Genomic DNA, 16,156 nt, shown 5'->3' on the forward strand with positions numbered 1-16,156 from the left:
ATACATTTCTCTTAGTATTTTTTAGAGTTTATTCAGTGTTCAATTAATGAAAAGGGCGCAGTTTAAGGAATATGCTTTTGTCAAACAGTCTACTTCTTCTTAAGGAAGGAGCTGATGACAGCTGGAGCAGCATAGGTGGCAACTGGGGAAGCATAGGCAGGTGCAGCATAGGTGGCCACGGGCGCTGTGTACGCCGGCGCGCTGTACACGGAGGCTGCGTATGCGGGCGCGGCAGCGTGGTAAGTGGAGTAGGCGGCGGGCAGGCCGGCGGCCGAGTAGGTGGTCACTGGAGCTGCATAGGTAGCTGCATAGGTGGGTGCGGCAGCATAAGTGGCTGCATAGGCAGGTGCCGCGGCGTAAGTGGCCACCGGTGAGGCCAGGAAGCCAGCCTGGGCGACGGCGAAGCAGAGAGCCAAGCAGATGAGGAACTGCAAAGTCAAGAGATCAAAGGATTAGAGATCGAAGTGTTGCACTGATCCTGTTACTTACTTTCATGTTGTTGGTTTGGAATGAATGGTCAGCGACTGATGCTGTTGGCCAATTACCTGGACTCTTTTATAGCCAAAATGCGGCTTGAGGCTTGCGACGCCCTCAAACAAGTTTACGGCTTAAGACCCAGACCCAGAGCCAAATAAAAAGCTGAATTAGAACACAATGCGGACGCAGTAAGAAATTTTGTTGTACTCTATTTAACTTTTTGCTGTTGTTGATTTATTTATTTATTTTTTTTTTGCTTGGTTACGTTCAATGAACGCGGATGCCGCGCCTTGTAGAGAACCTCAGTGTCAAATGTTTGTCGCTCGACATTGCGGCGTGTCAAATGGATTATATTTTCCATTTCATGTTACCAGCTTTTGGCGACAACTGAGATTTACAATTAAATATTATCAGCGATTATTTGACAAGCCTACAAGCAATCAGCACAGTCAAATAAAGTTGATAAACAGCTTGCAAAGTTGCCTGGTTACCAGAATAGTTGAGATTCGATTCTTAAGCAAACTTTTACAATATCTTGAAAAGCTGTTTAATTGTAAAAGGAATGATTAGTTTTTCGAAAAAAAAACAAGCTGAACTATTTTCTAATTTCCTATGTTCAATCAATTAAATAATTAAAATATATATTTATATCAGCAGCAAATAATTTGATCTAGATTTTGTACCACATTTCTTCTATAGGAAATTGTTGCAAACATTTGTCGAATAAAATAAACTTAATAAATAATAAATATGTCTTACAGTTTACATGTCTCGCCTGTTATTTATTAATAACATTTTATTAATTTTATTAAGTTGCTTTTTCTCATTTGAGACCAAAATCAAATGTAATAAAAGCCATTAATAATTCCTTTGATAAGGAAAACATTAAAATACTAAGCACAATTAAATTTTATTTAATAGTAAATAAAGAGAAAATTGTACATTTTCTTTCTTAATAATATTAAAATTAATGATGCAGCTTTGAAGTGCCAAACGTTCATTTTCATAAATATCTTTCAATATTTGGATAGTGATAGATCTATTAGAAGATCAAATGTGGAATCAATAAGAAAAAAAAGTTGATAATTATAATCAACATATATATATAATAAAACTTATTATATGCAAACCTTAATACGTTAATAAGTATAGGAGATTTGTCGACATTTTTTTTCTCTTTTTTCTTATAAGCAGGAATGTGTTTAATTTATATATGTTTTGTATTAGTTCGAATGATAAAACAGAATATTTATGATGCGTTATATGACTAGAGCTGCAAATATTTCATGCCAACAACAGATTAATAAAATGTTTAGCTTAATCTTTGGTATAAGACACACTTTGGACAGCAGCAACAGAACCACGCCAGCCGCCTGCTACTATTACGACGAGGATTCGGGCAGCGGTGTTGCCGGCGCTGTGTCCAGGTCCAGCGTGTGTGTAGCTGCACGCGGCTGCTTGCGCCGCACATCGATCTCGTAGAGCGCCAGCCCAAACTGATGCACAAAGGAGCTGAACTGACGACTCAGGTGGGCAAAGCTTAACGTGGGCGGCTGCTCCACGGCGCAAGTGCCGCGCAGATCGTCGTGCGTCCAATGGGGCGCATCAACATCGCAGGGATGGCGACCCTGCAGGCGTGGAAAAGCCTCTGTGGACAGATGCGGGTAGAAGACAGAAACCAGCTCAAAGTGCAAGTAGCTGCTGGCATTGGAACGCTGTAGTGCCTCGTGCAGCTCGCCGCTCAGTGTAGCTGGTATGGCCAGGTACATCTTGTAGCGCAGCCGAGATGCGCCATTGCGCTTCAGCTCACAATTGCCCGAGATGAGTTTCACCTTGTGCATGACCGTGTCCAGCGCCAGGCCACTGTACTCGTACAAAAAGAAGTCGCGCTGGCGTCGATAACGTTGATGCGTCTGCGGATTAAAGTGCAGCACACGCGAGCTGGGCACATTAACCAAATGGAGCGGCAAGCTGTAGGTGTGCGAGGTAAGCAGATGGACATGGGTGGCCGCCGGCTTGGTGGCCACCACATGCGACATATGCTGTGCCAGCGGAAAGATGCCAGCCTGATGAATGAAGCCAAAGAAGAGCGTGAGCAGCACATTGCACACGTACCAAATGCGCAGCAGATGCGGTGCTGAGGCTCTGCTGCACAGCAGGCGATCGTAAAGCCAACGTAGCAGCGGGTGCTGCGTCTGGAATGGATATGTGGCGCTGAATCCAGTGATGAGCTTGGGCGCATGCAGCAACAGCAATGGAAATGTGAGTGGCAGCAAAAAGCGCGGCTCCTGATGATTGATCAACGAGAGAAAGAAGAGCGGCACAAAGATGGCACCTGACATCAAGGACACAATGCTCTGAAAGCGCGGCAGCAGCTGATATTCGGCGCAAAAGAAGCGCAACAGCAGCTGGGCAAACGACACCAGGGCGGCGAGGCCAAGCACATTGAAGAGCAGCGGCATGTTGACCAGCAGATGCACATAGCAGGGATGGACGCCATGCGTGGCCGTTTGGGCCGAGTCCAGGTTGTATTTGATAAAATTCCATGGCGTAAACACAAAGTTATCAATCCCCAGCTGCAGCATGTGCAGCTCGCCCACGGTCAGATGCTGATAGTAGAGCGAGTCGCAGAATATGAACAGCAGCAGTGCTGGCAGCGCACACAGGCAGAATAGTCCGATGCGCAGATTGAAATCACGAAAGCTGACGCTGCGTGTGCCCATGCCGCGCAGCAGCCAGAAGAATACCATGGGCGCGCCGAAAAGCAGGAACGTGGGCCGATTGAAGACGCCGGCCACACAAATGCTGGACATGGCGAACAGATGCTGCAAATTGTGCGCGGGCAGCGCATTCTTCAGCTTCCAAATCTTGACGCGTTCACTTATCGAAGCCGCCTTATCGTATTTCTCCTCCAGGAATTCCTTTTTGTACACCACCGTATTCGTGCGCAGCATGCACTCGGCCACCAGGCAAAGCAGCCAGGAGCACATGGCCAGCTCGAGCGTGTTGGAAAAGGTGCGCGTGCCGAAGACCAGCAGTACCCAGCTGCTGCCCAGCGCCAGCAGGCGGATCTCATGGCGCAGCCCGTAAAGCCGGCAAATCCGATACAGGCACCAGTCATTGCTGTACGAGATTAGCGTGTAGATGAGCCGCGGAAACACCAGATAAGCATAGCTATTGATTAGCTCCACCTGCCACCAGCCACGCACATATAGCGCCGCAAACTCATAGAAGCTCCAGGGCACGCGAAGTAGCGCCCAGGGCAGCGTTATGCTCCGCACCGGCATCGTATTATTGAACTCCCAAGTTCGCGTGTGCTCCAAACGAAAGTGATCACCTAATATGGTATTGAATAATTAAATGAAATATTGTGCACTGGCCGGCATTTTCACTTACCCGTCATTACCTCGACACTCTGGAAAAACTCATCTGGATGCACGTAGCCCAATTGGGGTACAAAAACGAGAATTAGGCGGAGCAATGCAAAGAAGAAATAGGTGCTCAGGTGAACGGCCGTGGGGTTGCGTTTTTCCCATAGCTGCGCCAAGTGTCGGGTAATACGCATTATTCGGATAAATGAAATAAAATTTAAAAGTCAACTAACTAGCTTTAATTTTGGATTTGTTTACAAAATACAAGTACATAACTTAAACAGTGTGGCAACGCCGTGTGAGAAGGGCAGAGATGGTAACGATTCGATATATCGTATGTTATACTCAAAATGGCAATGTGTGTTACAGTTTGAGTGCCACTGCGCTGACAACACGGCGCCAAAGTGGACACGGTATTTAAATTATATGATAAGGAAACATATTGCATATCAACAAAAATTATGTTTAACATTTATTTTGTACATATATCACAAATGTGCTCGAACTCATTTATTTACGCGGCAATTAGCAAGCAGCATGTAAATTTCATTTGCATCTAATTACAACAACTAGGCAGACGCGACTGTTGCTGCAGTTTCTGCTGCTACTGTGTCTCTTGGTGAGCCACCTTCACGCCGATGACGTATGCAAGCAGCTTGTGGTTGTAGGCGCTGGCTAGGAAATTCGATATCCGATTACAATTATATAAGTTTCGGGGCGTGTAATAGCTCATAAATGCATAGAGACGATGACGCGACACAAATTGTCATTTGGACGATAATCGCCAATGAGAAATGACTTGTGCTCAGGCTTAAAGCGGATCCAAATGCCCATTGACAGACGCGACGTCTGATCACAGCCCACGCCAAGAAATGGCAACAATAACAGCAAAGTCCTCAATGTTCCACCCATGTCATGTCTAAATGATCAAAAGGTTGCGCCACAAAGCCTGCGAGCAAAACCTTATAACGCGCATGACGTCACAGCTGTAAGCTCCTGATATAAGCCCCGCTTACAAAAGCTCGCAGCTGTGAGGTCAGCATCAGCGAGCATGAGCGCAAATATTGTGCACTTGCTGGCGTTACCTGTCGATCGCCCAATTGCAAATCTCACCTACCTCAACCGTATAAAACGTGCGCCGCGCAGGGCGCGCACAATCAGTATTCATTAGTAACCCCAGATGTAAACGTCGCGTCGCCCGCGCCAAGCTCAATTGTAATTAAACTGATTTGTTTGACTTAAATAATTGAAACGAGCAGCTGCATGTGCTCGCAATATTTGCAATGAATTATTTCTGTAGCAAAAATTAGCATCGGCATAAAGTTCGGGCACATTAAATCCGTGTACGAAAGGTGCTATTTATAGTTTTTCAATAAATAAATAAATTAACAAATTCTATAATTGTTTATGGTGAAATGTGAAGTGTTTTGATTAGAACTGATTTCCTAGAAAGCCTTGCGAGGGCTTTGAATAAATTCTTAACATACCAATTGCAAACCCAACAAATGCGGCGCTTAATTTAAAAAAATGTAAAACCTAACGATAATATAAACAAAGTCTGGGTACAGTACTGTACTTATCTATAGAGTGTAGTTTTAATATTTAAACCGGTACGAAACTCAATAAACTTTAGTTGTTAATGTGAAGCACAGAAAATAACGAAGATTTTTTTTAAATTTCCAAGCTTTTTAAACTTGGACTGGGATCTGAAAGAAGAGCGCGGGCACTATAGGGTATCGCCTAGTCGTGCACTCTCGACTAAAGCTCTGATAAGTTTTTGATGTTTGTATGCATTTATACGTATATGTGTGTGTGTTTCCAAATGTTGTCTTATAATAATTGCTTACAAAAATTTACCTAACTTTTCTGAATTCACTCTCCGCCTTACTATGCAATTCTCATGAATTACTTCTGGTCAGAGTGACCTTAAGATTTCGCTACCCTTTCTCCCTCTCTCTCTCTCTCTCTCTCTTCTTTGGCTTCCCATGTATTTAACAGCGACTAATTTTTTCAAAAAACAGCCCACCTCCTGGCCAGTACCTTGCCATTCAATCAACTTTGGCAAAGCAACAGTTTGCCGCAATTTAAGTTACAGTTGCCACCTGTCCGGCTCAGACTGCCACAGCAGCCCTGCAGACCCCGTCGCAAGCTCAGCAAAGCCCGCATATATTTAAGAAAAAACACACACACACACCCTAGGACCACGAAGGACAACAGTTCGGCTCGGCTGTTGTCCTGGCCGCGCTTCGTCTTCTCGGCCTGCGCATCGCGCGTATAAAAGGAGACGCCTCGCTCGCAGCGCCAGCAGTTGCCACAGCGAAGCGGCGCGCGCCACTCAAAGTTTTGACTAACTCAGCTTCAGTCAGATAAGTGAAAGTTTTCAATACATAATAATAATAAAAAGGAACATAGACAGAATAAAGTGTTGCTTTCTCAAGTGGTTTTCAATATGCATGACTTGAAATATCTGTGGATATTACGAATGGTCTTGTAAAATATTTAAATATATATACAAAAAAAAATACTTAATTAAAAGTAAGTGAGTAAACAGCTGAAATATTTTTAAGCCAATAAAATAATATAATATTAAATTTATATTATTTATTACATTTTTTCATCTACTTTTCCTGGAAGATCTTGATTCCCCAATATATGTTTATTAAATATTATTTTTCAAAATAAAATTTGTCTTGAAAAGTGAGCAATCAGCTATCGTATCTTATTAAAATTGTGTTATTTATGTATTTATATGCTCAACATATTATGTATAGCTTATATATGTAAGCTTGAAAAGAAATATTAATATAAAATATAATATATAATATTTTTAAATTTGTTTATAAAATTCTTAAGATACACGAGTATATTAGGAATTTTATGTATTTCACATAGTTTATTGGCTAATAATAATTTTATTATCCGATTCTTGATTAACAAAATCCGATTTGGATTTAAATTTTCTTAGATAAGTCCACATGATGCTCAGTTTACTTATGTTTTTTATACTGTAAGCAATTTATTTATATTTTGTTTTTTATCTCAAATTAACATAGGCAATTAATTTGCGATTCGCACATGTCGTTCGTTTTCTCCCTATCTCTAAGTGTCTTTTAATTATTTCGAATTCGCGCTGTGCTGTTTGTGTTATCAGAATTTGTTATGAGGCAGCTTCACCTACATATCGACAAGGTATTTTGAAAGATATGTGCTGTGAATGCGACAGGTGCCAGGCGTTGCTAACATTAAATGATAATTAGAAGGCAATGCAATTGTCTTTAACTAACGATTCAAGAGCGCAATAAATTAGAGCTAAGCGAGACAAGAAAGATAAAACAAATAGGAATACAAATCCTATGCAAACAATCCAACAGGTTCAATCCAGTATCCAAAATATTTTAAATGACAACATTTGCGAGGACAATAGTTTTAAGCCCCGCCGTTGGCTATGCTCACATCGCAACGGTAACCGATAAGGACCAGAATAAGGCCAAGCAATGCCCAAACAGGCCAATATGTAGCCTATTTAAGTCCCATAAGTATTTACAGCATTGACATTGAACATCGTCAATTTGGCCAGCGATGCGCACCGACTGGCCGCCGTCGGCCCCAGCGCGGCTCGGCCCAATCGCTGAGCCATAGATTACCAGACAAAGGACACCTCAGGGAATCCAATCTGACCGAGTGAATACAAACACATTGGCCGAGAAGTGCGTATGTGTGCCTCTGGTCAGGGGCAGCCATTAACAAAAAATTACATAAAGTATCTCAAAACATATAACAACATATAATTAGTAGCGCGAATTTAACTAGTTCAAGTGAAGCTTATTCAAAATAGGAATGATATAAATTAAATTAAGAAAACTGCCGACGAGCAGTCGAAATATATTGGCTAATCGAAAGAAACAACTTGTTTGCTTAAATTCGATTAAATGTAAAAAAAAAATAAAGATAGATGATATTTCTTAAAGTTTCCATTATTAATACCCGACTTAGAATTCCTAAATACAATCTTTGATATCTCTCAGCTAAAATGTCGGCAATATATTTTGCTTAGTGCCGCAATTAGATTATTTCCCATTATGGATCGAATAAAAAAGTAGTAAAAAAGCAATGTCTTTTTTGATCTTGATAAATACTGCAATGAATATAAAGAATATATAGATGTAGTTCTAGGATACTAGGATATTATTTATCATTTAGTTATTTTAACGATTGTTATTGTTATCATCAATTGAAATATGATTTTAAATATTAATAATATTTGTATTATTGTTTTTTTTATGTTTTTTTTTTACATATATTATATGCTTTAATTTTCTATCGGCTTGAAGCACCCTAGTATTAGCTCATACCTTTGAATATATAATCTACCTTATACAAATGTTCCAATGCCACTGCCAATAGGTGTTTCTGGGCGTGTATGCGTGTGTGTGTGTGTGTGTGTGTGAACAGCGATGGGGAGGAGTCTCATTAGTTGTGCATCCATTGAAGTTACGAGTAATCCTTTAACCGCTTTCAGTTAATGGCAATCGCAATTGCAGTTTCAAGGTCAGCCACCGCAGCCATTGCCACACCCACCGCCAAAGGATGCGCCGGCCAGCATGTAAACACTGAGGGCAAAGTGCAAATTTGGATGCACAGCGAACGCTAAAGAGGCCTAACAACAACACACAGTAAGCGACTGAGCGAGAGGGAGGGATTGAGAGAGAGAGAGAGAGAGAGAGAGAGAGAAAGAGGTATATTGGGTGCACGAGCCTGACCTTGGCTCTGGCTTTCGGCTGTGGCACAGCCACAAACGCAACCCGTGGCGCAGGGCAGTGTCCGGCTGGCCTCGCTAGTGCCGCGATCGCCGTACTCGGCAACGTCGCCCGGACAGGCACAACCAGAGATTCGAACGGTTGGCAGCAACATGGATCGCAGCATGAGCAGCAGCAAGAACAACAGCACCGAGTTTGGGCACAATGCGGCGGCAACATCGGCGTCAACGGCAACGGCCACACCGTGGGGCAACGACAAGGAGTCGCCCAACAATGAGGATGACTCCAACGAGGATGATGGCGACACTGCGACACCTGCCAAAGTCACCGATCCGCTGGCGCCGCGTTTGGCCAACAATGAGGCAAGTGGAATTCATTTTAATTTCCGTTGCAGCTGCAACTGCAACTGCAACCAGGCATCACCCCCAAACCCCACTTGGCGCTAACTTTGACTTTTTCTTCTTCTTCTTCTTTTTCTTGCAGCGCGTTTTGGTCGTTTCCGTGACGGAGCGACAACGCGAGACTTGGGGCCAAAAGGCCGAGTTCCTGTTGGCCGTCATCGGCTTTGCCGTCGATCTGGGCAACGTCTGGCGCTTTCCCTACATCTGCTACCAGAATGGCGGTGGTGCCTTTCTGGTGCCCTACTGCGTCTTTCTCATCTTTGGCGGCCTGCCGCTGTTCTATATGGAACTGGCCCTGGGTCAGTTCCATCGTTGCGGCTGCCTTAGCATCTGGAAGCGCATTTGTCCGGCCTTGAAGGGTGAGTCAAGCGAGCTGTCTTTAAACTGACTTATTGCCTTGTAGGTATTATAATTAAGTATATACTACATTAAGTATATACTACATTCTAGATGATCATCAACAGCCGAGTTAGTCGAGTCGCGAGCTAGTCTCTCAGTCTTGAAATATTAAATAGGTCCGTCCTTTTTTTTAAAGGCAGTACAAGGCACGCAGTTCTAGAGTATCATAAGTGATAAAATAATTTGTGTAATAATAAGTTGGAAGATATCTGAGCGCGCTTTGCACAATATCATTAAAAATCGATGCATTGGTTAAATTAAAACATTTTTTGCCAGAGACAAATTTGATGAATATATTTGTATAGATTTAGTACCCCCAAATCTGAAGTTGATTGTTCAAAAATATGATATGATTATTTATTTATTATTATTAATGTTAGTCAACCTTGCTTACAACTCCCTCAACATTTGTTAAATCGTATTTAATGTTGATCGAGATCTAATATGTGTACACGAAATATACACAAAAAGTATTTGGTTTTTTTGTTTTCATTTAATGCTTCAATTTAATAGCTATATCTTATGCTTAAAATCACCATCAATGGCTTATGCCATTTTTATTCATATCTAGGTTACATTTTCCATCCGCAGTTCCCACATAATACCCTTAGGTGAAGGTGTTTTTGTTACCTGTAATTTATGTTTATGCCCGCTTCACATAAATGAATCACAAATATTGAATAAAAGCCGCGAGTAAGACTGCATATTGGCATCTATTAAGCCGGCCAAATAATCGCTCAATATTTGCACAGTTGAATGCCTGCAGCTAAATATCATAAATTGTATATAAATTCAATATTAATTTTAAGAGCTTTAATAACACATATTATTTCAACGCACATGTGATGAAGGCCCTGCCTGTAAGTCTGTCAGAAATTTTGTGATGGTCGAGTTTCATGCTGCTGATGCTTGGGCTGCGATAAGACCGTACCGAACCGGCCCAGTTACAGAAAATTTGGGTTGGATTTTTGGAGCCGAGTGGCCGAGTGGCCCGCAGCCTGGGGACAACACATGTCTCCAAGGACGTGTTTGCCTACATTGTTTTGTCCAACTCGTGCTGCTGACGACATTATCAGAGTCGGCCTGGAAAGGACACGCACTCGGCTGAACTGAGTTTTTGTGCTGAGAGCCAAGTTAGCTGATAAGCCAGAGTGAAATTTGTTGCAACAATTAATGCCGCATTCAAGTGAAATTTATATTTGAATAGCGCACAAATCAGGCGCAATATGAGCTCTAATTAAATTGTGCACCAGGGTGGCGCCTACTAAAATTGACTTATCTCCGATACGAAGACACTCGAAAGTTTTTGCGTATCAAGTTGATAATTTCATTAAATGGCAAACAAAATGCTGCCAAATGGATTTTGCTTTCCCGTACAAGTGGATTTATTGTGCGGCTGACAGCGCTTTAAACTTGCACCAACTTTTTGCTGACTCACTGCCCTGCACTTGGGCACCGCTCCACCTCGCCTCGCTTCCGGAGCCCCGACCCCTGAGCTGAACGGCAAACATTACTTTGTGGCAGTCATCATTTGCTCAACAAGTGTTTGCTCTACGAAACCTTTGCGCCAACTTTCTGCCAGGCGATTAAAATTGAATAGAAATGGCAAAAGAGAAGACACAAATTTGTAAGTGTGTCAGTGGAGAGTTCTCGACTAGCGTTTATCCTGTACTTAACTAACACATCTTTGGTATGCTCCTCTCTATAAATAATAAACATTTATCTCCCGGCAGATAGCAAGAAGATACTTTAAGAGACAGTATAAAGCTTCGATAGGGATGTTAAACTCTTTCTAACTTCAACTTAAAAAGTTAATCAAAAAATAAATAGACGTTTTCTCAGACACCAATACTATATACATAAAACATTCAGGATATTTGATGAATAAAACGTTTCAAAGAAAATACTTTATCTTTTTTATCTGTGTTTTAAGGCACAGAGAAAACTTACAAAGCTTACCAAATCTAATAGGGGTAACATATTTCACTAAAAAGAACGTAATCGAAGATAATTTCTTCTGTACCCTATTTTCCAGTAGTTCAATATACCCCTCTCTGCTACCCACATTCGTTTCATATAGGGTATTAAAAGTGTATAATAAAAATTGATTGTGGCAAAGTCTGAGTAGAAGCAAAGCGAAGCTGCAAACCAACTCAAAATCACGTGACGTGTCTTATTGGCATCATCAAATAAATCGTGTCGTGGAACGGCAGGAGAGGGGGTGGGGGTCTCGGGCGCCAGGCAGGTGAGTGTATTTAGATGCCCTGCATTGGAATCCGTGAAGACATCTCAGTTAACTGTTCGCTCGCCTCGTGTCCAATAAGCAGGAATGTGTAAAATGTCACGTGGGAATATTTCAACTTGATGATTTCTCTCATCGTTATCAATCAGAGATTGGCATTCCCATGTTGCACGAACACACACACACACACACACACAGAAGCATACAATGGCTACCTGTTGATACAAAAGATTTCAGATTTAAATTGTGCCATAGAACTGGTTTAGTAGGTTGCACTTGAAGTAAGATTGAATACGAGCTGAAACTCGACAATCTCTTGGGTAAAATACTTGAAATTGGACAAGTAAATGTACTAGAGGTCGGGAATGCCCGACTAAGAGAAAGCTACTTGATCTGTATACTCTAGAATTCTATTCTCTAGCTCTAAGTGAAACAATATTATTATAATATAATGCTCAAAAATGGACGACCCCTTACATACATAGGTGTTGGCTATGCGATTTGTCTGATCGACATCTATATGGGCATGTACTACAACACGATTATTGGCTGGGCAGTGTATTATTTATTCGCCTCATTTACCTCAAAATTGCCGTGGACATCGTGCGATAATCCGTGGAACACACTAAACTGTATGCCCGTGACCAACGAGAATTTCACGGAGCTGGCCACGTCGCCAGCCAAGGAGTTTTTCGAGTAAGTGCCAGAACTGAAGGCATAAAATAAAATAAGCAACTATTTGTGAAACTCTTTATAACTCAGGCGTCGTGTTTTGGAGAGTTACAAGAGCAACGGCTTGGATTTCATGGGTCCCGTCAAGCCCACACTGGCGCTCTGTGTCTTTGGCGTATTCGTGCTCGTCTATTTCTCGCTATGGAAGGGTGTGCGTAGCGCCGGCAAGGTCGTCTGGGTTACCGCCCTGGCACCCTATGTGGTGCTCATCATTTTGCTGGTGCGCGGCGTCTCGTTGCCCGGCGCCGATGAGGGCATCAAGTATTATCTGACGCCCGAATGGCATAAGCTGAAGAACTCCAAGGTGTGGATCGATGCTGCCTCACAGATCTTTTTCTCACTGGGTCCCGGCTTTGGCACGCTGCTCGCCCTGTCTAGCTATAATAAATTTAATAACAATTGCTACCGAGATGCGCTCATAACCAGCAGCATTAATTGTCTGACTAGTTTTCTAGCCGGATTCGTTATCTTTTCGGTGTTGGGGTGAGTACCTAATATAATCAAAGGGTTTTACATATAAGACTCTGTTTGGGCATTTAACAATTTCACCTACTCCGGTGAAAAAAGAGTGGAAATCTGTTTAGCTACTTCGATATATGTATATCGGTTAACCTATTTTATAATTTTCCATTTAGCTACATGGCCTATGTGCAGAAGACATCGATCGATAAGGTGGGCCTGGAGGGGCCGGGGCTTGTCTTCATTGTCTATCCCGAGGCCATAGCCACGATGAGTGGTTCGGTCTTTTGGAGCATCATATTCTTTTTGATGCTCATCACACTGGGACTGGATAGCACCTTTGGCGGCCTGGAGGCGATGATAACAGCCCTGTGTGATGAGTATCCACGTGTGATTGGCCGAAGACGTGAGCTATTCGTGCTGCTGCTGCTCATGTTCATCTTTCTGTGCGCTCTCCCCACAATGACCTATGTAAGTAGCTGCTGTCGCTTATCTATCAGGCGAAGTGATTCGTTTAATTAACTGTTAAGTGCGTGAGGACGCCTTGGCTGCTCCATATGCATGAAGCTGCTGAAGGGCAGCCAACACACATGGCTCATTAAACGCAGCCACTGCCATGACTGGCGATTGTCTTGCGGCTGGACGGACCTAGGGTGGGACGGACGAATGGACAACTGTTTAAATATGCCAGTTTGGCTGAGGCAAAAAACGATGGATTGCCATGTTAAGTGCTTTTTATCGTTCCTTCAGTTAATCTCACATACTCAGCTTCAGTCAAGTGCCCTGCCCAGCGTCCAAACATCTTTCCGCATTTGCTTCTGCATTTTTATCACCTGTCAGGCTGGTGGGTCGAACGCTTGTTTGCTTTTGGCCTGGTCGAGCACCCAACACTGCCAGCTCGCCAAGGTGGTTGTTGTTGCTGCTGGCTTTGCTCTTGGCCAAACACTTGACGCCCTGGTTTGTCCATTGCCACTTTGCCTGATTACATTTGAAATTGTAATTTAGTATCCTCTATATACACATATATATTTAAGTTGGCCACTCGACTTGTGTATCGGTCAACGGATCAAGCTATTCCATTTCTATGCATATCTTAACCGGAACACCGCCTGCATCCATTAATCAATCGCAACTCGCAAAATTGCATCCATTTTTTTGGGTCATTCTTATTGTTTTGGCTTGGAAATGCGTATAATGTTATCAAAGGAGCTTGAGCTTAAAGAGAAATACAAAGAAAGATTTCTGATAAGAAATTAAAGCCATGTGAGATACTCTTCAATAAGTACATTTTGGGGCTCATTAAAATTTTAAATATATAATATAGAAAGAGTATCGTTTGCATTAGGATTGAATAAAGGGTCTTCGTTCCGTTGGTGGAATGGATCAAGGAGTGAATGCAAATGGGGCGAAACGGTCATCTCCTGAAGGACAGCGGTTCCCCGTTCCGGTTGCTTATACTTAATCTTATAAAATGTACCTTGTTTCTGCTATAATTATCTTTCTATACTTTTGCTTTTCAGGGCGGTGTTGTTTTGGTCAACTTTTTGAATGTCTACGGACCCGGTCTGGCCATACTCTTTGTGGTATTCGTCGAAGCTGCGGGCGTATTTTGGTTTTATGGCGTTGATCGCTTCAGTTCGGATGTGGAGCAAATGTTGGGCTCTAAGCCGGGCATCTTCTGGCGCATCTGTTGGACCTATATAAGTCCAGTATTCTTGCTGGTAGGTGACAGTTTAAGGAGACAAGATATTAGCTATAATCTATGTTCTATTGCAGACCATATTTATATTCTCGATACTGGGCTATAAGGAAATGCTTGGCGAGGAGTTCTACTATCCGCCGTGGAGCATTCAGGTGGGCTGGGCCGTTACCTGTTCATCGGTAATGTGTATACCCATCTACATGATATACAAATTCTTCATTGCGTCGAGGGGCAACTGCAAGCAGCGAATGCAACAGTCGTTCAAGCCGGACGTGAGTTGTGGTTCGGTTGTGCCGGGTCAACAGGGCACTTCGGTGTGACATGACAATGCTGTGCATTTGAATATACACACCAGCAGAAACTATAATTTAAATTGTAAAAGCTTTTCACCAACAACAACAACAACAACAACAACAAAATTAACAGCAACAGCCAATAAAACAACATCAGATGTTGGCAGTAGCAGTAATAAACTGCTGGATTTCAACAGTTACTACGCTTACCACACAAATAATCTTAGCTACATGGAGGCAGACGCGGGAGTCGCATTCGATGCGGATGTGGAGGAGAAGGACCGGTTGGCAAACACAAACTTACGGAATAGCAATGATATTATTACATATAGTGCTAGTGCTAGTCTTAGCCATAGTTTAAGTCTCGGCTCGGTCAACGAGAAAAGCTATCCAACAACTGCTGCCGAGGACAATAACTGCGCCCTGAGGATCACCAGCTGCAAGCCGCTCAAATTTCCCCTGGCCAGTGAGTGGTTGGTTTAAACAACATGATGTTGAAGAAGGTGACACAATTGTTATAATACAAATAAATCTCTGCAAACAGCCATTTGCAGAGGTTTTCTTTTTGGCCAGCTGCTCACGTTACATTTTATACTGCAAGTATTTATCGTATAAAGTTATAATAATTGTAATTGTAATACCGTATACCGATTGTTAGTGCACAACTCATTGTTTAAACTAGCCTAAAATACTCGCCAAATCTACAAGCTATCTAAAACTTACAACTTACTATATATATATATACAATATCAAAAATATTAACTAAGTATTATTGTAGTTCAGTAAAGAAGAGTAATTCAAGCTGTTCCATTTTCTATTAGAATATAGTTAAATAATAATTGTATAATGTGAAAGTAAATTGGTAAAAAATGCTTTTTAATAGCATTATCGCAAGGTAATAACACATTAGCTACACTCGTTAAGAAGACCCTGTACAATGCATATGCCTAAGTCTAGACTCTCACAGTCAACCTTCTTCTTCTTGGTCCACTGCAAAAAACAATTGTAGAACAGCCATTTACAATTGTTTTTTGATGATATTAAATATAATTTTGGTAGTAAAAAAAAAAAACAAAAAACCAAAAAAACCGAGAAAGTGTTTCATTTTGTAGGATATAATCATACTGCAAAGATAATGAGAACATTCGCTTTAGCCAAAATATTCTCTCATTCTCAAAAACGCTACATTTGACGGAAAATGAGTGAAAAGAGTATCTGCTGGAACGATACGATATTTCAATACAACTCCAAAGACAACGCAGCTCGGGATTAAGCAACGGAAAAGAATAATTAAGGAAATGATAATTGCATATAAAATTTTAG

At 41.9% G+C, this 16,156-nt stretch overlaps 3 protein-coding genes across 3 annotated transcripts; 1 reads left to right on the plus strand and 2 right to left on the minus strand.

The window, feature by feature from the left end:
• Positions 1 to 5: 5 nt before the first annotated feature.
• LOC6625922 (cuticle protein 16.5) lies at positions 6 to 620 on the minus strand. The gene is made up of 2 exons (XM_002049425.4): positions 490 to 620; positions 6 to 428 (listed from the first exon to the last, which is right to left on the minus strand). Exons 1-2 carry the CDS (start codon positions 493 to 495, stop codon positions 90 to 92), a joined length of 345 nt encoding a protein of 114 aa, XP_002049461.1. The 5' UTR covers positions 496 to 620; the 3' UTR covers positions 6 to 89.
• Positions 621 to 1,618: 998 nt separating this feature from the next.
• PIG-Z (phosphatidylinositol glycan anchor biosynthesis class Z) lies at positions 1,619 to 4,128 on the minus strand. Its single transcript, XM_002049424.4, has 2 exons — positions 3,874 to 4,128; positions 1,619 to 3,814 (listed from the first exon to the last, which is right to left on the minus strand). The coding sequence occupies exons 1-2, from the start codon at positions 4,040 to 4,042 to the stop codon at positions 1,860 to 1,862; spliced, it is 2,124 nt and encodes a 707-aa protein (XP_002049460.1). The 5' UTR covers positions 4,043 to 4,128; the 3' UTR covers positions 1,619 to 1,859.
• A 4,254-nt stretch (positions 4,129 to 8,382) lies between these two features.
• Positions 8,383 to 15,886, plus strand: SerT (Serotonin transporter). The gene is made up of 7 exons (XM_002049423.4): positions 8,383 to 8,967; positions 9,089 to 9,365; positions 12,133 to 12,343; positions 12,410 to 12,862; positions 13,015 to 13,309; positions 14,359 to 14,559; positions 14,615 to 15,886. Exons 1-7 carry the CDS (start codon positions 8,758 to 8,760, stop codon positions 14,858 to 14,860), a joined length of 1,893 nt encoding a protein of 630 aa, XP_002049459.1. The 5' UTR covers positions 8,383 to 8,757; the 3' UTR covers positions 14,861 to 15,886.
• The last annotated feature ends 270 nt before the right edge of the window (positions 15,887 to 16,156 follow it).

This window comes from Drosophila virilis, chromosome 5 (assembly GCF_030788295.1).
Source record: "Drosophila virilis strain 15010-1051.87 chromosome 5, Dvir_AGI_RSII-ME, whole genome shotgun sequence".
In the NCBI taxonomy this organism is placed as follows: Eukaryota; Metazoa; Arthropoda; class Insecta; order Diptera; family Drosophilidae; genus Drosophila; species Drosophila virilis.